The following is a 23,395-nucleotide window of genomic DNA, read 5'->3' as shown; positions in this document are numbered from 1 at the left end:
ATGTGTTTTCTTGGATTCCTCCTAACTTCAAATTTAACATCACTGATGAGATTTGTCCAACAGCTAGGATTGCTGAAGACATGAAACAGAAGGGGCATCAGGGCCAAAATGTGATGTCATTCCATTAAAAAACATTTGATGTAAACAAGCAGTGCTTTCTCACTCAGCATGTAATAATGTCACCTGTTGGGTGGAGGCCTGATTATAGTGATGATGCTTTATCACCATTCTGATGCACTCAGATGAAGCTGAGATGGAAAAAAAAAGCCTTTTGGATTCATGTGTATGATATAATATGCAGAACAGCACAGAGACATAGAGACTGTCTCTTTAAGGCTAATTTATTGCACTTCCTACCGTTATCACAGCACTGAACTGAACAATGCAATCACACATTGTATATTTTTCCTAACATACAGGCCTAAAAGGAAACCTCCCCACCACCCACTCTCACTTTAACCTGGGGGAATCACCACGAGAGGCAGAGCTCCTCTGAACAGACAGATTTTCTCACCAGCATGATAGCGATCTGTTCAGAGACATCAAACATGTTGATTGACATAGTCTAACACAAGTGAGTGATAATTTAAGACGTTAAGTGTGTTGTGTATTGTGTGTAATATTAGGTTCAGATCAGACGAGCAGAAAAGTACACGTCAAATTTCTGTGTCACTGTTTAGAATCTCATCATGGTTATTGTTTGCTTGTTTGTTTCTGTGCTTGAAGCTTTTCATTCTTAGGCCCAGATTTCATTTTGACAAATTCAGTTTACACGTTCACGTTATTGATCACAGTACACAAGTGTTACACAACATCCATCCCCTCAGTGAGATAAAAATAACATCTGCCAGACATTCATGAACACAAACTCAAAGTAAAGGACTAAAACTTTTTTATTGATAAAAATGTTTTTTTTTTTAATAAAGCCCTAAGAACTTATTCAGTGTTAAATAATCAGAGACTGGAACATGTGTGTACCTGCATGCACATTCAAGTGCCCACGTCTTGTTGAGCAGTAGTTCCTACCTAATGAGATGACTTAGGTAACATGGGTTTGAATTCGACACAACTTGAAGTCCATTTTGGTGACACAGATTCAGGGCTCAGCACCGGAGACTCGACACTCAACAGGGACTCCAGGTTTGGTGACTTGGATTCAACACTGCACACCACAAAGAATAAGCATTAAATACTAGACTCCGTCATAGAGTAAGTATTTATTTTCAACAGTATTGACTGTTTTGTTGTTTAAAATAATATTGTGGTTATTGTGTATTTAATTTTGGATACATTGGATATTTAATTTACAGGAAGTCGTCAGGAGTCAGGATACCAAACTTAGAACTGAAGATTAGGTTTTTAAAAGATCTGTCAAAATGAATGCTAATACATTTATTTTCAAACCTGCTAACATAGAATCAGGCTTTTAGCATTAAGCACAGAAGAGATAAGAAATTCTTTTTTTTCTAAAATATATTATATTTTCAATTTTTCTTTTGGGCATATAATACAAACATAAACAGTATACATAAAAACAGCGAACAACCACAACAAATCTAAAACACCCAAACAGCAGATTAATACTAATCCTTAAGGGCTCCACAACACCCCAAAACCTTCCCTGATGTGTTAAATCAGTCAAGTTCCACTGAAACAGGGGCAGTAAATACACATTTTTCGTTTTTCAATTTTTTTTTTTTGCATGAATAAAATTGCTTTGCTTTTTGTTTGTCCCTTGTCATTTGTAAATAAAAATTGTATCAGCCAGATCAGAGCTGTGAATAATCTGTTGCTTGTCATATATCGCTTTGTGAGCATCTAATGTAATCCATACTTTCTGCTTATTTTACTTAAAATGAGAGACACCATTTTATGTAAATGAGGTCCACTAAACATAAATTTTAAAAAAAGGAGTACCTGATAATAACTTGGTACCAAGTTGGCTCAAATAGTGTGACAGAATTATGAAATATAATTTTGCATCGTAAAGAGCTGAACCAGGAGGACAACAAGCATAACTATTTGTGACAAAAACCTGCCCATAATAATTCATCAAGAAACATTCCTCTTGTCATAATCTTTGTGAAAACAATTCAAAATTTTGCCCCAATATCAACAAATTTTTTTTATGCCTATGTGAGAAGTCTTAAATTTGGGGTAATGACTTTGATGGATGATGGATGAAGAGGGTAACATGATTTGGTGGTCATTTATACCTTACACTCTATAATCAGTCCATCCTGACTGGATCAAGGAGTGTGATTATTTAGTGCTATTACAAATGTTAGTGTTTCAAAGAAGTCCATGGGAATAAGGCATATTGACCATAACTTCTAAAAAAAGTATCGGTGATATTTAGCCCCAATACACTTTAAAAACAGTCAAAACAGGACCGGGTCAAATTTGACTAAAAGGTGGACAAAAAATGTGCAGTCATCATAAAGGTTGACATATTTCTTCACTCTAATTATATAACTATATATGCTCAGAAACAACCCATGCATAATTTACCTGTCGAGTTCCAGTGTGATCCAAAAAACAGAAACTAAAAAACAGATTCATGACACAAACAGAAAGCATAGACGGACTAAGTCCAGTTATTACTTCCTACATTTATGTTTTCTGCTCTGGTTCAATATGAAAATACAGTGGCTTTATTGTACAGCCATCTAGTGGTTGAACAGCAGAGGTGCAATGAGGATTCATTTGAGCTAATGTGTACAAAACTAATTGCAATTTATGGACAGTATACCGAAAAGAAAACTGTATATTCCAACTCTCAGTATGAAAACTATATTTCATTTAAACATTCAATGTCTCTGTCAGTGCTGCTGCATCAAATAAGCTGCATGAAAAGGCAAAGACGAATGGGCAAAAGAAGGGACAACAGCGTCCCCTGGGAGACGCAGAGCGCTGGCCATGGTGCTGACAGCCAGCTGCTCTCCATCCATCATTCTCATCTGGGATTGATTTCACAAAGCGTGTAATAAAGCGTGTAGATTTATGATTTAAATTAGAAGAACGAAGAGAATAACTGACCCCAGATGTGTCCTGTTTTGTTTTTAACACCGTATTTCTCAAGCTGTTAATCATTAAGTTGTGTTCTCTTCGTGCAGCCGGATTTTTAGGCCATGTGTACCATGAAGAGCTGTGTTGGAATAACTGTCTGCATTATGCAATGCATAAAACGACGCATCTTCTTCATCAATGTAGCAAAGTCTGTTGTGAGTTGTTGTGAGTTAAATCAGAGGTCCCGTGTTGGTGCACTTACGATACAATAAAAGCAGATACATATTTTACTATGGAGAAATTCTTCAAAAGAATGGGTCTTTTGTGTTAAAAGAATGAACTGTAAGAAAATCTCAGGATTACACAATTTATTTCGTGTTGAGGGATAAAATAATTATGCCATTGTGAAAGATCTTTACTTTATTAGTTTCAGGCTTTCCACAGTCACCAATGATATAAAATGGAGCAGTAAGGCAGTAAAATATAGATTTCTGAAGCTTTCTTTCAGAGCTTGTAATCAGCACATTCATTCCGTGCAGGAGAGTGTGCCACACTACCAGAGACCCTGGCAATCTCCCCTGCTCTTGCATCATTTGCTCTGGTAATAAGTGCCAGCTTCTCTGCGCATGTACTGTTTGGTTTTTTTGTGTCGTCGCTCTCTCTTCATTGGCTCCCCCTCCGCTTTACGCTCAGCCTTCACTCCGGACTAGCCTTCACTCAGCACAGAGCGTGCCTCATAGTGAGTGTATTAAACCCACGCTGCCTGGAGCGATACTCAGCCCCATACGCTGATCTGAAGAGAAAATATGGAGAAAAAGAGTGAGATCAACGGACACGCCATGCCCGGCTCGGCCTCTACCGACCTGATCGTGGAGAAAAACGCGAAGAAGAGCTTCAGAGAGAAGCTGATGGAGTTTCTGGGGAAGAACCTACTGGTGATCATGACGGTGTCCGGGGTGCTGGTGGGCGTCGGGCTCGGCATGATGGTCCGCAACATGAACCTGACCAGGGCACAGATGACCTACTTCGCCTTCCCCGGAGAGATGCTCCTCCGCATGCTGAAGATGATCATCCTGCCCCTGGTCGTCTGCAGCCTCATATCCGGCGCTGCCAGCCTGGACACGCGCTCCCTGGGCAAGCTGGGGGGCATAGCAGTAGCCTACTTTCTGGTGACCACACTGATCGCCTCGGGGATCGGGGTCTCCCTTGCTTTCATAATCAAACCCGGAGTTGGCGCAGGAGCTCTGAACACCAACAACCTGGGGTTGGAGAGCGTGAGCAAGGACAAGGAGACAGCGGACTCTTTCTTGGACCTGGCCAGGTACCAAAGCAACTCTTATATCAACCTTTAACTATCTGATAGTTAGGCCACTGTTGAATGTGAAGCACACTGGTAAGATAGTGCTTTAATTTCAGGGGGGATAATGGCACCGTGCGCCTCGAGCGCAGTGGGAACACCGGTTGGCTCCACACAGCGCATGGAGCCATGAGAGGAGCGCGCTCACAACGACGCTGACCTGAGGTGGCGCACAGTTATCCACCAAGTCACACGTTGTTCTTCTTACTTTATACAAATTTGAGCCACGTCATGTTCAAATGAATGTAATCAGTTATTACAGTGAGAGTATCTAAAACAAGCTCTTCCGTTGAGAGAGGGAGAATTTAAAAATAGGTTAAAATTCCGTTATATTTCTATTTCTATGGAGAATTAAACTGATGCTGTGCAATTTTTAAAACTGACTTAAGTTGACCGAGAATGTAAAACTAAACTTTGAATAACTTAACTACCGAAAGCCCTTCACTCACTAAGTCTTGGCTGGTATGCTTTACTCAATGATCTGCACTCTTCTGAAAAACCACTGAGCTCAGCATGCAGAGTGGAGTGCCACTTGGTTGTGCCTGTTTTCTTTAGTTAGTTGCACTGAGGACTTTGCAGAAGCAAGTGTGGATCTTATGTTCTGGCCGAGTCACTTTTTGGTTTCCAGTCTTAACTTGTGGCAATCTTATTCTTTTAGCAGCAAGCTAAGTGAAGTGCCAATCTACACCCCATGGTCACACAGCAACCAGGTTTAATGTCCAAGCTAGACTACTATATATAAAGTATGTCATCCTACATGAGTGGATCCCTGACTGCAGTCTTATCTGCATGGGTCTTAGTTTGGGCAGGACTCCCCCACTCCCCCTTTGTTTAGTTAAAGTTAGAACGAGGACAAACTGGCTGCTGTCTTATCAGACAAAACACATGTCGCTGCTTTCGTTGAGGCAAACTCTATACTAATTAGGTTGGGTGCTGTTTTAACAACAGCCTGAAAGAGAAGCTGTAAAACCTGCTTCTTAAGACGCCTCCAGAATGAAGCAGGTGCTGGCTTGTAGCTGGTCTGATACCAACAATGAAAATGAATATAAAAATTAAAATTAAAACACCATCTCCTGGCGGTATCACAGTGTTTACAGGTTGGTACACGTGCAGACTCCTACAATAAGTTTCACAAAGGGAGGGAAAGCTGACAGCTGCTGTAAGAGAGGGGTGTATTTTGAGGTGGAGGGATAAACAGCAACTCTGTGAGTACAAACTGAACACTGGCTGCTGCTGTCAGCACTTCTCTCTTATCACAATCAGAGCAGGTGGACACAGCTTTTCTTTCTCAGCCTTGTTACCCCAAAGGGTCACACTTTATTTTTTCCTGGGATGACCAGTCGCGGAAAACATTTCAGGGGTGATTCAAGCAGTGAAGAATTTAAAAGCTACTTCTGATGGGGTGTGTTTTTCTACTGTTCCTGCAGCTGATAGCCTGGGGTGTCTTAAATCGGATGTGTTACAAACATCCTGTCAGGACATGGAACGGTTAAATTAGGACGTCATATGCTTTCTTTTTGTAACACACTCTTCGAACATGAGCAGCAGGTCCCAAAAGCTCACATTCACCATCGGTTTGAACTGGACATTTTTCCAAAAAAAAAAAAAAAAAAAATCAATCCTGCTCTATTCTACTCAAAATACCTTATTGGCCTTTATATAAGCCACATTCACCTGACATGTCCAATTTGAAATAAACACCAGACACAGGTGTCCTACTGAAAAGGATAAGCACTCAGTGTGGACCCCCCCATGGCCCTCTCATCTCAATGCTCTTACCTTACCGACTCAACAGCCTTCTTGAGGTGTCCTAGAACCACCTCCTACAGGTTCACTCTCACCATCTATCATACCCACATGATAAGAAGAAAAAGAAAAGAGGTTAACAGAGGGAAAAGATGTTTTTTATGAAGGAGAAGAGAAAGACAGAGCTGAGTAGTTCATCCAGATCCACAGACTTGTCTTATCTACTTCTACTTTACCATCTTTCACAAACTCTGTCGCCCCACTTCTCCCAGTGATGACATTGTTGATTGTGATTTGAACCCTCTTCACCCTACTTCTACCAGACAAACCCTAACTTTTCATCCTCAGTGTTCAGCTTCTGAGATCTGCATATTTAAGCTTTCTAAGCTTTCTAATTTACCTTGTTAAGTTTCCTGGAATAAGGTATTACATCTTACATCACAAAAATCAACATTTTAATTCTGCACTGAAAGCAATTTTAATCATTACAAGCAACTCAGGCCTTCTTTTTTGTGCATAATATCTTGAAATTTGATCTTGTATCTGGACATACAGTTGAGCATGAGTTATATGAAGTGTAATCATATATTTTGATAAGAAATTACACAAATACACTTGGTAAGTTTTGAGCTTATGAGGTGTGTTGTTTTAAAACAAGAGTGAAAATCAAATTCAAGGGATTACATGACTCAAGAAGAGACCTTTCAGTCTCCAAAACAAACTGTAACACAGCTTTAGATACGGAGGCACTGACCTCTTTACTTTTATGCACTACACGTGAGATTAGTTATTTCATGTTCCATAATAACTAAGCTTCACTGGTATTTGCTTGTGCAGATTTGTCCCCCTAGCTTATTTTTGCTAATGAGAGACTCGGATTGTTGTTCTAAGAGTCCGACTAAAGTTACTGTAAAGATCCCTGAAAAGCTTTGTGTGAAGGAACAAGGTGCTACTTTTGTGACCAGAAACAGCCGTAGCATTGCCCTTTTCAAATCCACTTGACTCCATTGATAAAACCAGGAATTTTACCTCCTCCATGCAGCAGGATTTGCAACAGTCTTTTAGTTTGCATGTCTTTGAGTATTATGCATATATTCTACAGAACTCACACCAACATTTCAGTCAAAAATGTAACTCAAAGAAAACTAACAGTTCAAGGCAGGAACTGAAGTAGTATGTGGTGTAAAATGATCCTTTTTATTAATGGAGTTTGGTGGCTTCATGTGAGCAACGTGTTGTGGAAGTTTTTCCCGTTACCTCCCGTTACTGGTGAATAATGAAAGGGAGACATCTGTTGGCCGACAAGGTTTTTATTTTCTTTGCAAGGAAAAGGTCAGTCAACACCCGAGCGATTGAACACAATCTTGTATCTCTATAAGGGAGTTTATCTGTAATGTTGTCAGACTCTTTGTGTAACAATGTCACTTATTTTTTCAACTTAGAGGCAAGGAGCCAGCATAAAGTCAGAGACCATTCAGACCTGGTTCTGATGCCTTGAACTGAAAGAGTCATGCACAATGTTTAGTGCTGATTAATTAGAAATTAAAGCTGTTATGTAACAGAGCTTTAGAAAGCAGTCCACACAAGGGGGGCTCTGTGGGGCTCGGGGGATAGGGGGTGGGTTTGGGAGGTCTCTGTGGGAAAGCATGCACACTCCCAGCTCTGGTTTCTCTGGGTTAATCCAGATCCTCGCCTCTATCATGTGACAGGAGCAAACATGGTCTACTTTTGTGAAGTCTTGGGTTGGTGCAAGATTTAAACCAAATATAACACTTCTTTACATCTCTATAAAATGAAGACGTGACAGTAGTGCATGATATCATGGCTGCCTGTCAGTTTGACCAGTGAGGTGATGTGTCCAACAGCTGAGGCTGGATTTGCTCTTGACTGATGGGAGAGGCTGTGGACTGAATCACTTGGCTGTGGTCTGGGCATGGGAATAAATGTGAGCAAAGTCTGTATTTCTTTGCACAATACAGTGAAACCCCAGAGGATAAAGTTATAACAAACACACACTAATACGTGGAAAAGACCTGCAAGCTTCTAGTAATCCCTGTGTTCTCCTCTTACTGTGGTAAAAAATAAACCCAGCATGGAGCCTGAACAGACACACCTTCAAAAAGAAAGTTTATATAAGGGGTTTATGGTAGTATAATCCAAACTGGACCATTTACTGATGATATTAATTATACAAAAAAGTAAAACCTGGATTCCATCATACCCTCAAATTATGAATTGAGAATTGATGAGTAGACAGGTTTTAGCTATGAATAGTTACTAGCCAAAACAAAAATTTTCGTGTTCTGCATTATTTACAGTACAAGTAATTTAATAAGCTTCCTTTGCTACAAAAGAAGCAAATTAAACATCATACAGAAGCAACAATTCATATCTTACCAGTGAGTCTCAGTTTCACTGTTAATAATAAGTTACAGAGGCTTCACTCTGGCTTACTTCAGCTGTTTAAACAAAAAGCACAAACAAAATTTCTCGTCATTTACTGACAACCAGCAGGTCTTACGTTTGTCATGAATCTTTCATTTATGAGGAGATAAAAAAACTTTAAAAAGAATCTAAAATTGATTGATAACTGCAATTTAATGCAGATATCTGTTTATAGAAATAAACATTAGTACATCAAATTGTTATATTCACATGGGGGCTGGGATGTCATTATGATGGCTTGTGTTCTGCCTGCTTTTGCTCTCCACATGGACTGTTTTTACTGCATATGCCAAAGCCTGCTCATACTTTACTTGTCAATTTTACTTGGACCACAAATGTACTACAAATGGACATAGCATTATACATATAGCAGTGTGACTTGCATTCTTGTATTTGAAGGTAATTCTAATGTTTTGCTGGTACAGAAACTTCCTGTAATCCGGGTTCTTCAGTAATTACTTTTCTGTGTCCATAAACAGGATAAACTGATGTGATACATCACTGAATGAAAATCTGAGTCCGTCCCTGCACAGACAGGAAAATTAAACTACAACCAGCCACAGCTGAACTTCATTTTGTTGTTGATAATTAACTCGGATCATAACTTTGCAGGTGAGGTGAGGACAAGCCAACACACCTTAATCTGCAAAGTCTAAAAGTCAAACTAGTTTCCTCAAGTTGAGGAGTATAAGAACAGACAAACAATGAATTAATAGGTAAAGACCTGTTAAGGAAAACATGCAGACTCATGACAGATTAACAATGTGGGGTCTTGTAAACACAGTGTGAGAGGAGTCTAATGAATGTTTCACACATGTAGCCTGCTTTGTCAAACTTTGATTAACCTTTAATTAACCCGGGTGTTTGATACACCCTGTTACGAAAACACGCTCATCAGTAGTTTGTCATATCTTTGTAAAAGCATGTTCTATCAATAATTAAAGAAAAAACATGTTACATATTAAACTTATGTGGTTACAAACAGTCAAAGGAGTCATACATGATACGTTGTTTTTGCAGTTTCTGGTCCATTTATGACCTGAAGGTCCAAAGACATCCTTTTGGGGTGTTTGCCCCCTTAAGCTGCACAAAGAAAACAGCTCCAATTTTATCACACACACACACACACACACACACACACACACACACACACACACACACACACACACACACACACACACACACACACACACACACATTTAAATCAGGCTTTAAATTATGTTTTTTTTTCCCCTCAAAAGTTATTTTGCAGAGTAAATAAACTGTGATTTTAAATAAGATGTGAACATAGACAAGGATTCACAATGCAAGGATGAGCTCACAATTAAAAAGTTATATTACCTTGGGATATGTCAACTTGGTAAAAATTGTTTGCACTTGAGGCGATGGTCATCATTGAAGGGTAAGGTGTGGAAAACTGAAACACCAGGTAACAGCTGGGAAAACTGTGCTGCTGTTGTTTCAAATTCATTGATGATTGCTAACAGCAGTAATTAACGGAAAATTGGAAGTTTTATGGTTAAGCATGATATACTAGTTTGCCGGGTAAAGTCTGCACTTGACCTCAGTTTTGTTTATTTTTTTAAGTTAATCACGGAGCTCCATGATGGCCGGCACCAATGCTGACTTCATCTGTTTTTTAATTGGTAGTTAGCAAACAGCTTTCAGATGGGCTTCACCCACCATCTGCTGGTTGTACAGGTGGCAGTCAGAAAAAAAGAAAGATGTTTGATTAGATATTTAGAGATAATAGTCATGAACTTTTCAATTTCTTAAAAAAACATCCTAACATTTGAATATTCAAAAACCATGACTCGTCCCTTATTGTGTTATACAAAAAAAAAGTCAAAATGCCACAAGTTGTATTGCAACTTTCTTAAAAAGGTGCAAAGAAGTCAGGCAGTCAAGGTGAAGGCAGTTGTACATGTGCAGAACTTGTGTCCAAGACAAATTTCCCTAAGGGGACTATAAAGTGTATCGTATCGTATGTGTGGCCTCACAGCAAAACAATTTTTAGTTGCATGACAGGCAGAGTGCCATTTTACTTATTTTAATTAAGAGTGAAGGCTACACAAAACCCCATACTACATGAAAGCCATTGTCTAGTCCAAGTGTCATCTGTCATTTTTATGAGTGCAGCATGAAAGAAACATCTTGGTTTACCCATCAAGTAAAGGTTATAGAGTGAATGAATACAGTGAAACCTCCTGTAATATCTAATCCTGGTTAAGACCTTTGTGATCTGATTCAATAAAAGATGAAGTAGACAGTACATCAGAGTCTAAGCAACTGCTCCGTCAGGGAATTCAGAGGACTTAATGGAAGATCCTGGGAAAAGAGCCAAAGTTCAGAGTGTGTGATGACAAACTGATCCTGTGAACAATTAATGGTTCAGATGGGTTTACCACAGGTCTGAAAGACTTTCTGAGGCCTCTGTTGTTTAAATATTACAGAAAATTGGGTCAGTTACATGAAGTCAACCAGAAGAAACATCAGTATGACAGTCGTCTTTTTCTGTGGGTCTAACTCACTTTTCTTCTCCTTTCACAGAAACTTGTTCCCATCGAACTTGGTGTCAGCTGCTTTCAGCTCTGTGAGTGCCAGACACGCTTTTCCACCACTTCACCATTTTATCACCTCTGTCTGTTTTTCCTTACCACCTGTGTCTCATGCGGACAGACAGAACCGGACAGAATTTATTTCACCAACCATGCTGATGCCACTCCATGTTCATTTACAGCGGCTGTAAATCTTGGCAGAATCACCAAGAGCCTCATAATGCCTCTTAATGAGGAGACGTTCAGAATAGAGGCCACTGCTCGCCCCATCTCGCCCCAACGCTCCTTTTCCTTTTTCTAATCAGCCGTTACCATGGCGAAACCATTCCATTCCTGCCAGCCTAGCAACCCAGCTCGCCTCGTTGCTCTTAAACGTGTCCCGCTGCACTTCCTAGAATTATGATGGTGTCTGTTAAGGCTGAAATAAGAACCAGGAAAGTTCAATATTTGGGGATGCAGGGATGCAAAATGGCTTTGCACACACATATGCACACAGAAAGCAAAGAGAGTACAGACACACTTTGTCAATACTCGAACCATTTGCCTTAAAGTGTCCTTATACCAGGCTGGTGAATTATGCACTTAAAGGCTAATGGAGTTTCAAAGTGTAGCAGGGTCACAGAGTTCAACCCCTACTCAGCCGGCGTATACTGTGGTAGAGCCCCTGTGGAAAGGGTCCAACTTTGGATTAAACCAAGAAAGCAGTGGAGAGGGGGGATTTACGCAAAATGACAAACAGCCCAAAGCTTAAATAGACAGTTAAACTAATAAGGTTCAAGATTTAGGTTATGAGGACGGCTGTCTTTTTAGCTCTATGGCTTTAGTCACTGCATGTCCAAACATGTTGAAGAACCAGTGACCTTAATTAAAGTCCATGGATCTGCCAGGACGCTGGGAAACTTTACCCTGGGAACTGTAAAGGAAAAAAGAGCTCTAAAGAAGTGCTGGTCCCCCTTTAATTTAAAACTATGTCTGAACTTAAATAAAATATATCAAACTGGTCCCTACATCACTCCTGCACATGTTAAATTAAACAAGCCAGGTGGTCCCTCTCCTCTTTAGAGTTGAGGATGCAGCATCTATGATTTCCAAAAAGAATTACAAATTTTGATTGTTCAGACTACAGGACAGTCTTCTACTTCACTCAGTTAATCTACAATTGCAACCACCATCTTTGCCACCTACAACGCCTCTTCAGAAACCAATGGTTGAAGTCACAAAGTTTATGTCCATGTTTCTACAGTCTTAGTTCACACTGTTAACTCTTCAATGAATTTACAATACGGTGACAGCAATCGTTTTGCTTCAAAACGTTTCCCCAGACAGCAATGGGTGACATCACAGTTACTACATCCATGTTTTATTCAGTCTATAGCTCTAACTGTGCTTACTTGGCTTTTGGAGGCAGCTTCAAAGAAATGCAGTTTTTGCACTTTTGCACTGGTGTCACGTTTAACACCAGGAGTTGCAGATTGGGTGTAGATCTAAAACCACAAATTCTCATGTTTGGCAATGTCTGAAATGTCCAGCTAGTCATTTAAGGTCTTTCACATTTACACACACATCCAAACTATATTAGATCATATTAAGAAATAAAAAAATATTGTTCAGCTCCCCTCGGCTCATTTATATCCAAGTTTGTGATGGTCTACATCAATGCAAGTCATTTTAAATTGTTGGAGTTGGATCAGAAGTTTAGAATAACTGACCTCCAACTGATTTCTTGAAAGAAAAAAAGAAAAAAAGAAAAGAAATGCAACAATTGCTTCATCTTGACTTCTTCTCCAGATCAGATCAATGTTTATACTTGATTAACTAACTGATTAACTTATACTAACAGGAGTTGTGTAAACCAGGATGTTTCGTTGACAAGATGACTAGATCCCATGTTACATTAACATGGACCTTCAAAGACACATTGTAGGCCCCTTTCTCAAAACTAAGATGTAGAATAAAATACAGACCCAGACATTCACAAACACTAACAGGGTGAGGTTTTAACAGCACATGTCATTACTTTAATACAATAAAGCAGAATGTATCAAACTGAATTGTTTTCCTTTCCTCTATGTTTCAGTATGCTACTGACTACAAGATGGTCGCTGTTGGAAATGACACCAATGGGACCACCCTGTATCAAAAGGTATGAACCCCATGATACAGTCACATAAGAAATGAAAGTAAAGTAACATCCAGAGGATGAATTGCATCTGTTCTTGGGAGTGTCACAAAAGGAACATTGTAACTGTCTCCCTGTGTGATCACATTCAGTGAGTTCAGTAAAGTCCGCAATGTGAAGTTTCTGTGCAGCTGTAGCTCTTTAGTATTTCTTTCCAGCACCATCTGTTCTCACAATGTGGAGTTTGCAATCCTGTTGGCTACCGGTACAGTAGCCAGCCAGATAGCAAGTGATAGTTGTGGAGGTTTGGACCCACGACTAATAAGCTGAGACTCGCACAACCCACCTCCGTCACTTGTTATCTTAAATTGAGGATTCTTTTCAATCAAACCAGCACTCCACAATAAGGTCTTTGGATCATCATAACATTGGATAATATATGACCCATTGAATTATTGCTTTTTGCTTTGATAATTCAGAGTTACATCTAAAAGGCAATCGTTCTGGTTGTCGCTTTTACATTTTGCCACTCCACTCGCCCCTGCACCAGAGATTACATTCCCCTCCTCTCATGTATCCATGGCTATGGATGTCTGTATTTGATCTATTTTTACTTTTACCATCAATACATACAAAAATCCTGAGTTATTTAGTCTCTAGTAAGAAAGTTGTGTTGACTGCACACCAGTTTTGTTAGCTCCCACCATGTTTCTGTCCATTCCTTGATAAAGTTATCTTGTCGCAAACATGCACACTGCACATTAAGAATTATTTTACCAAACTAGGAAGAAACAATCAAACAATACATGGCTAACAATTACCAAATGGCATAAATCACCTCTCTTGAGTGGAGTGGAATTTTCATTTAATCAATCAGTCACTCAGTCTTTATTTATATGATGCTTTTCATTACAAATCTCAAGACGCTTTACAAAGAGAGCAGGTCTGGACCCCACTCTTTCTCATTTGGAATGGCTGGACCAGTCTCTTCTGATTGAGATGTTCATGTGAATCATTTTTTATTATGATTCACATAATATTATTATTCTGATCATAAGTGATCCATGTACACAAAGCTACAGTTGTACTGAGATTTCAAGTCAGACGCTGAGAGTGCCTTTTTTGTGGCCTCACAGCCAATAATACTAATCTAGCTAACCTCAGATACTATAAATAATACAAGCCGCTGCACACAAAGGCAGCTGTTACCAAAAGCTGCTTCTGTTGGAGTCTGTTGTAAATAGTGACTCTGCAAATTACCTAATCTTTGAAGAATGTTACATTCAAAGACATTTCAGTGTCAGAATATGAGCAGGTGTCAGCTGTGTGAAAACTTCATGGGCAGTGGAAAAGGACAGTCTGAAAATGTGAAGCAATTGACCTTATTTGTATTTTATTTTTGGATGGCAGACCATTTGGTAGAGGCTCACACGTGTTATCTGACTAGTCTGGACAGCAGAGTCCATTTTTATTTAAACTGTTACGAACTTTGCTCTGAAAGGGTTTGAATGGGATTAACACTGGTTTGTTTTAAACACTGGTTGTTTTAAACAACCAGTGGAGAGCTGATCCTTTCATATCTAAATCTGTCTTTGTACAACTCTAAAACATTTGTATGAAGTCTGACTAAATAGTTTTTGTTATTGTGGTTTAGAAAGCTGTCTGTTACTCAAGAGAGTTGGCAAGAGGACAGGTCAGCTTGACCCACCAGAGATGTATTGGGCCTGTTAGCGCGATAATGAGGTGGTGCAAACAAGACACAAACACAACTTGCCAAAGGGTTTGCTGCATATTACAAATATCTGCTAGGCCTGTAAGAAGTAGAGGCTGATATACAGACTGTTAGTCTGAATAAATATGTTAGACATAGAGCCACACAAAGCTTTCAAGGCTTCGACCACAACAGCTGTGATGTAACTTTCTTAACTCTGGACATACAGTATCGTGATACTCTTTTAAATCCAGCCACTCCTCTCCAGTGACCATGACTTACCCAGTTACCCGGTATCAGAGAACATTTGAGGGATCTGATCCTGGCACTGGTCCATGGTATTTGTCTGTAGTAGGGTCATGGTGGACAGACGCCCCAGTGCCAGGGGATGAAGCTGGTGGAGCTGTGGGAGCGCTCAGGACAATGGATGGGGATTGAGCTGAGGATTTGTCCCTGTCCTTATTCATCATCCATCATCCAGTTCAGTGAATCCTTCGACTGCCTCCAGACCTACAAACCCGTGTAACACACTCAGTAGCAAGACATGTTGTATGAACTACAGCTGAATGTGTCAGCATACTGTTTTACAGTTCCCATAATGAAAGGCCACAAATGACATCCCGGTCCAATGTTATGACATCTTTGCCCTGATATGCTGTAAACTTCCAATGATTACTTTGTTTCTATGAAAAAATTTCAACTTGAAACAACTTGTCGCAAAATATTCCAAGACCTCTTGAGGACAGAGCTGACAAAGCCTGTATATTTTTACTTTTACAGATCTGTATCATGATGTTGTTATGCTGCAAACTTAAGACCTGTGATCTGCAAGTAAATCACAAGAAAATAAGTTTCTTTTTGGGTTTAATGTTTCAAAGTAAGCCAGAATGAAGCTTAGGTTTAACTTTATATTAACATGGAAACTGAGACTCATCTGAAACACAAACATGTAGAATTGAATAAATGATGGCGTCAATTTTGCAAACATCTGGAGGGCGAATGTCCCTTCAAGTTGCTAATTGGACTGTTTTTTTCTCCCACAACACCCTCACTAAGTTATCTGTCCTACAGTGTGACTCTGCTGTGTGTTTCAGGTTCCTTTTGGTACTGAAACAGATGGCATGAACATCCTTGGTCTGGTGTTATTTGCCATGGTGTTTGGTGTGGCGCTGAGGAAGCTGGGAGATGAGGGGGAGGAACTCATCCGTTTCTTCAATGCGTTTAACGAGGCGACCATGGTGCTGGTGTCCTGGATCATGTGGTGGGTGATATTGAAAGCAACAAATTGATGCTGCATTCAGGGATATATTGTGACCAAACTGCATATGTAGGTCAGGAATAAGCAAACTCCCTTGTGTCTTTCAGGTATATCCCTTTTGGCATCGTGTTCCTGGTGGGCAGTAAGATTGTTGAGATGGCAGATGTGTTTCTTCTGGTCACTAGTCTGGGGAAATACATATTTGCTTCAATTCTGGGCCATATCATTCATGGAGGGATCGTCCTGCCACTCATCTACTTCGGCTTCACTCGAAAAAACCCCTTCAGCTTCCTGTCAGGCCTCATCACCCCCTTCACCACTGCCTTCGCCACCTGCTCAAGGTACTCTGTCACTACACAGAAAAAACTCTTGTAAGCATAAAGGGAGATAAGTTTGCATTTCAGTGATAGTAATCTGTGATATAAAAGTTAGACGTTATTAACGGATCCTTCTTTGAAAACAAAGTCAGAGTTGTGCACTTGTGGGTAAAAGTTTCATTCTCTCAAGCGTCACCTTTGGATTTACTCTCCAACACCCTGACCTTTCCTCTGGCTAGTTTCAGTATTTGGTGGTGAGTTCGATTTGTAAACACAAAAGGTCCAAACCTGGCATGTTTCCATGAACCTTACTGAACATATTCCTGCTCAGCAGAGGGGATTCCCTTTTAACTGCATGAACTTTCCTTCTGTTACCTCTCAGGCTCAGTGTATTCAAGATGACAAGTTCGAACCTTTGACTGTATATATATAGATAGATGGCTTGACTCCTACCCCTCGTCCTCCCTGCCATAAAAAGAAGACAAAATGTCCTTGGCGCTGACACTGTTTTAGCAGCACATGTGGAGTGTGAGCAATAGAGATCTGCTCTTGGTGTCATGATATAGTATCCTGCCTCTTCCAATGACATTTACCTTGTTAATAAAAAGGCACTTATCTAGTCAGTCAGCCGGGCACACTCCACACTGTAACAGATTCTTGTGATGGTTTGAAGCAGAAACCAAAAGTTCAATGACTGTCTTGTAACTGTTGTTTTCTTTTGCCCTTCCTCTTCTGTCTTTAGTCTGGTGCATGCAGTACCAGGGGGGCTTGTTGAGCCGCATTTTGTAATAACGGTGCATTTTGTAATAAACGTCCAAAATGTAAAAACTTTTTCATTTCATTTTGTAATAAAGCCGCATTTTGTAATAATCTTCTCAAAATGTAATAACTTATTACATAATGCGGCAAAATTTATTACAAAATGCGTTGGGGCAGTTTATTACAAAATGCGGCAGTTTATTACAAAATGCGGCTTATTACAAAATGAAATGAAAAAGTTATTAGATTTTGGACGTTTATTACAAAATGCACCGTTATTACAAATTGCGGCTCAACAGGGCTGCATTCATCAACAGAGCTGTCAAACATGGCATAATGCCCCATTTTTAGTATCATATAACAAATTATAACTAAACTTCTCAAAGAAATGAATATTTGGACCTGTTAGTATGATGAAATCTGATTAAAAAGACAGACACCATGTTTTAGAGAAATCTCTTAGACACTTATTTTGATTTTTAAAGTCTTACTCATGTCCAAGCAGGAACCTCCGGTATTTAAGTATGAAGCCAATGCAAAAGTGTTCAGAACCATCGAGCATCCACTAGAGGCTGGCTGCAGAAGCACCGGAAGCCACATACACACTCATTCAAAAAAGTGGACCTTGAGGTTGGGTTTGCATTTTTAATATGGCAACCGCTGAAGATAGGCTTCAAAACACTGTTTTAGAAACAAATGGGTGGCATCACGGAGACTATGTTAATTTATTATCCATTGATAATTACTATTGACATATGAGTCATACTGCTTTGGTAAACCAGTCTGTCTGACCTGCTCAATACTGCGAAACTGTTAGTCACCAGTGACAGATGAGGGCAGAGTGCAGCTGTAACAGGATGCCCGTAGTTGGTGTCCGGACAAGAAGCCCTGGCACCAATCCCAGCCTGACTTAGCTAACAGGTCATCAAACTCGAACTGTTCAACCTGAAGTAAAGGGATGCAGAAATCCAAACAAAGGTCCTGGAGAAGGCTTGGAAATTAACCAATCCATGTACCTCTGGAAGATGTTATGAATCCAGACTTGAGGCATGTTGTGTTTAACTAACATCAATAACCACAAATCCCTGGAGCAATACAATGAGAAGACTTACCCTTTTAATGTAATTTTTAATATATTTCTAATTTTCCTTTTCTTTTCTGTTTTATCATATTTGTCATTTTAATTATGTTCTTTTATGCTTGTCTGAATGTCTCCAATGCTTTTAATGTGTTAATGTAAAGCACATTGAGTTGCCCTCGTGTATGAAATGCGCTATACAAATAAAGCTGCCTTGCCTTGCCTTGCCTTACCCTGTAGATTCTCCTGAATGTCTTTGAAGATAAAACGCTCTATCTTTCTCTTGTCCTCACCAGTTCTGCGACTCTCCCCTCCATGATAAAATGCGTGGAGGAGAACAACGGTGTGGACAAACGGATCAGCCGCTTTATCCTTCCTATTGGTGCCACTGTTAACATGGACGGTGCGGCCATTTTCCAGTGCATCGCTGCTGTGTTCATCGCCCAGCTCAACAATGCTGAGCTGAACGCCGGACAGATCTTCACCATCCTGTGAGTTCACGGCATGATCAGCTGTTACCATCCTGTGGCTCAATTTATGAATGAATAAATCATCCAGCAATAGATTATGTTTGATTGGTTTCATCATACATTATTTCTAGAGTGACAGCCACAGCCTCAAGTGTGGGTGCAGCAGGAATCCCAGCTGGTGGGATCATCACCATCGCCATCATCCTGGAGGCCATCGGGCTGCCAACCAACGACCTGTCCCTGATGCTGGCTGTTGACTGGATTGTGTAAGTAAAGCCTGTGAACCCAGGACTCTTGAATCAGGGAAACATGCTCACAGTTCATAAGTCTGACCACATCTGCACACGCTGCCAACATTCCAGAAAGCAAAACAAGACCAGTGGTTTCCCAACGGGTGGGACAATGAAGGTGAAGGGAAACACATACAGGAGCAGGTTAACCATGAACATGTCTGAAAATGATCAGGTTTTACATCTGACGGAGAAGCTCTCCTGCTTCAGGTCTCAGGTGGTGCAAAAATATGTCCTTTGAAAAGACACATCATTCCTTGTTGTGGAACAAACTGAACTGATGTATGGTGATAAACTTATGTACTATTACTGTACACCCTCTTTGATATCAGCACTGACGCAGATTTGTAGCACGGCCTCTGATTGGTCAACAAACTCTACAAAGAGCACCTAATCGGGAGGTGGCTAATTGGGTGCAGTTTTCAGCAGAGAAATATAGATTTCTAATCACGAGACAACATTTTTTTGGATTTACTGTTATGAATTTATTATATATAATCTCTGTAAATACACTATAGTTTTAGACTGCATTCCAAAGCTGTTGGAAGCTGAGTGCTGCCCTGCTCTAGATCTCAGCTATCATAAAACATGCAGCCTTTAAAAGATATTAAAGCCACAATCAACAATACCTGCCATGTTTAATACTACATTGCAAACAAATGAGGATCAAATTTTGAAGAAGATAAGATAAGATACTCCTTTTATTCGTCCCTCAACAGAGAAATTCATGGAGTTACAGCAGCAAACAAGAAGGTGTACAGTACAAGAATTTCAACAAGAATATATATATAAAAGAAGCAACAAAAAAAAACATGTCCATCAGAGACGACAGCTTGTCCATAATTCTCCTGTCAGCAACCACTTCCACAGGGTCCAGGACTGAGCTGGCCTTCTTCACCAGTTAGTTCAGGCTTGCTCTCCCGTATCCTGTCCGCCCACAGCAGGTGAAATCCTTCCAATGTGGCGTTCGTGTCAACAATGTTAATTTTGTGACGTATAAGAAAGCAACTGTTGGTATCAATAAGGTCATTGGTCAAATTTGCCTAAAAGCATAGGGATTGTCTTCGGGAAATGTCTCTGAATCGCACAGCATAACTCCCTGGTGGGTCTGAGAACTGACAACCACCTCTAAAATAAAATGGGAATAAATAGATGCTACTAAATACAAAGACACATGATCTATGCAACCGGTTTACTAACAGATGACAGATGATTAACAATAAAGTCAGGTCTAACTACTTCTCTGTGGATCTATTTTAAATGCTGCTGACAGAAGATTGACCTCATCCATCTATCTCATCTGTTCCCTTCATGTACAGTGATCGTACCACCACCGTGGTGAACGTGGAGGGCGACGCTCTGGGAGCAGGAATCCTACACCACATCAACCAGCAGGAGATGAAAAAGAAGCAGGAACAGCAGCAGCGTGAGGAGGAGCTGGCCGAGGTACGGGTGGAAGCGGTGGCCAACGTCCAGGCGGAGGAGGAGACCTCGCCGCTCGTCAACCACCAAACCAAAGCTGTAGGAGCCATGCCGGAAGCTATCGAGTCAGTCCTGTGAAATCTGGAAGACTTTTCTCTTGACTCCTGACCTTTAGACCTATGACACCTCTGACGTTGCTGCTGGGGCATCTTCTCGACTCAGTGTTCATTCAGAAAACACAATCTTTGATGGCTTCACTTGTGAGGAAAAACTAAGTGCCAATATATTTTCTGTTTTGAGCAATGTGTCCAGTTCAACTGGTGCTGCTGTTATGCTTTTGAAATTTTATCCATAGGACAAAATCTAAATTATTTCCATTCAATAGTTATAATGCAGATTACAATCATATTTCAGAATACTTCTGTTGAAAATATTTCCTCAACAAGGAAATATTTTTTCATTTTCACTTGTTTTTTATGAAAGCATTTTGCGAGTAGTGTGACTAAACACTTAGACGCAAAAATGTTCCAAAAACATTCCCATAAATGTTGTTCAGTTTTGTCTCATGACCTGTGTGGGACGCTAACAGCCATAATTTTATATGAGGACTTCATTATGTGCATTAATTTAATCTTATCTTTAGACAGCAAATGACCAACATTAACATTAGGACACTAACATTTAAAATCCGCCAACTGTAAACCTTTAACACTTGCTATCACCACTAGATCACACCTTCTGTTTGATCACCAGTTTCCTTTTTTTTCTTGGCTGGATGAATGGAAACCACATTTCGGTGTTTTGAAGTCAGGTTTTAAAAAGGGAACATTTTGGTCCCAGGTCAGCAGGCAGTGTCAAACATTAACCCTTTAGTTGACAAAACTGGAATTTGGCCTACTATTTAAACAGTCTGTTTAACCAGTCTGTTTGACAGTAACACATTTTGAACATTGGACCATTTCAAACATTGAGTTCATATTCATACATTGCTTGGGTCTGATGTGGGAAGTTCCACTGATTTATTTGTACTCAATGTTCAATTTGTTCTCTAATGAGAGAAGCCATGGACTTATATTAGCCAGCTAATGTAATGAAACCATGCAGCTATCAGTATGGTATTGCTAAGTAAAGCTCCGAAATCGTATCTGATGTGTGCCAAACTAACATGCACATGGTGTTTAGGCTTAGTTGTGGTGAACTGACCTGATATTCAAGCACACTAAAAGTGCTAATAACTTTAACAGGTAAATCAAAGATCACATTGCACCATTTATCGCTCCCCTTAAGCGTAGATGTTTTATCATGGTCGCAAGAGGGTATGATAGTCAAAGGTATCTCAAAGAGTTTGTTAGATTTGGCCACATTTCAACCACAGGAACCAGGGTCAAACATTTCTCCTTGGAAGGTACTTGCCACCATTTGTTAAAATGTGAAGCCACAAAGCAGTATGTTTTTCCATTGACAGAATCAAGCAGGAATTGGAAATGGCCTCTTGCAATGAATTGGTGTCACTTTATATGGTGTCATTATTGTTGTAGGCACATGCAAAGTTACTTTATTTACACATAAGCAGAGTAATTACTCTTATCTTTGCAGGACTTTGTAACTGTTGGAAAGAAAAACAGAAAAGGGCAGAAGAACTTTTTTAGTTTCCATAAAAGTATTAGTACAGTACAGTAAGAGTACTTTGGATGGAGATGCTATATTACAGGATAGAATTACAGGTAATTGAAAATTGGTACTGTAAAGATATTTATCCAACATAATGAACACACTCCAATCCCTCTCTTATTGAAGAACATATATGGTTGTCAGTAAGGTCAACAGCTACTGTAGTTTAGGGTTATACAATCCCAGGAAATCCAGAAGGAGTTCATTTGAAAATCAAAGCTTCAACAAATGTTTACAAGAAATACTGGACCAAAATGCTTGTAGAGTTAACATCCTACTGTATGTAACCATTCTGTTGATCCATCATTTGGTTTCAGTGTATTAATTTGTAAAATGAGATGAACCCACACCTGACTGACAGAGTGAACCTATGCTGCCCTCCAGTGGTGACAGAAGTTAATGTGAAAGTGTGGAGCTGAAGTGATGGAATCTCAGAACTTGTTAAACCAGTGTTTGGTGAATGTCTCCAGAGTTGAGTTCTGACTTTGGTGAAAGGAACCGTGTGTTAGTATTTATTTGATCTCTTATTTAATATTCATGGGGAACAACAGACGGTGAGAATACTGAGTGAGTGTTGTGACATTGGAATCTCAGACCTCTAAGAGATGAAGGAACTTCTTCTATGTGAACATACATTTCTTGCATGTAGCTGTCATGTGATGTCCGAGATGCTTTAGTTTTGGATCATTGTGTGTATGTTGTTGAATCTGTCAGCTTTAAAGAGAAAGCGTGTTTGAAATTTTTTTATGCATCCTTTCAGATTTAACAGATGACTTTTCTAAGCTAACTGTCCTGTTAACCTACAGCTGTTTTTTGACTATATTTGTTGAGTACATTTGGTACAACCACATGTAATTACATTTAATGTGGTAAATGTACAATATGAATATATATTTGATAATAATTTATTTGTAATTGTTTTAACTTTTTGTATAATTTGTACTTTCCCCTTTTAACACTTTCAACTACTGTCAATATCACATTTTTTATTGTTACAATACTTTTTAATGAATTGTTTCTAATAACCTGTGTTTGGAAATGTACTTTAACTCTGGTTGTGTTTTTGTTTTGGAATAGCTTGTTCGCTTTCTGCCATGTCAATGATTAACACTGTGCAGCTGTCTCTTTGCTGTTGGTCCTGCTGTCTGTCAACATTAAAGGTGACACACAACATTTTTCACGCAA

General features: G+C 39.7%; 1 protein-coding gene across 1 annotated transcript; it reads left to right on the top strand.

Annotated features, from left to right (window-relative positions):
- Nucleotides 1-3,695: 3,695 nt before the first annotated feature.
- slc1a4 (solute carrier family 1 member 4) lies at nt 3,696-23,395 on the top strand. Its single transcript, XM_034681193.1, has 8 exons — nt 3,696-4,330; nt 11,108-11,150; nt 13,193-13,258; nt 16,040-16,206; nt 16,311-16,544; nt 18,654-18,848; nt 18,959-19,093; nt 20,437-23,395. Exons 1-8 carry the CDS (start codon nt 3,816-3,818, stop codon nt 20,675-20,677), a joined length of 1,596 nt encoding a protein of 531 aa, XP_034537084.1. The 5' UTR covers nt 3,696-3,815; the 3' UTR covers nt 20,678-23,395.

The sequence above is a fragment of the Notolabrus celidotus genome, chromosome 4 (assembly GCF_009762535.1).
Source record: "Notolabrus celidotus isolate fNotCel1 chromosome 4, fNotCel1.pri, whole genome shotgun sequence".
Classification (NCBI taxonomy): Eukaryota; Metazoa; Chordata; class Actinopteri; order Labriformes; family Labridae; genus Notolabrus; species Notolabrus celidotus.
This window is presented reverse-complemented; position numbering and strand designations above follow the sequence as displayed.

Excerpts from the sequence above, each read along its gene's own strand:
- slc1a4 (XM_034681193.1), top strand. The coding sequence starts at position 3,816 with ATGGAGAAAAAGAGTGAGATCAACGGACACGCCATGCCCGGCTCGGCC. Across the intron at positions 4,331-11,107 it reads TCTTTCTTGGACCTGGCCAG|AAACTTGTTCCCATCGAACT; the intron begins GTACCAAAGCAA and ends CTCCTTTCACAG. Across the intron at positions 16,545-18,653 it reads GCCTTCGCCACCTGCTCAAG|TTCTGCGACTCTCCCCTCCA; the intron begins GTACTCTGTCAC and ends TGTCCTCACCAG.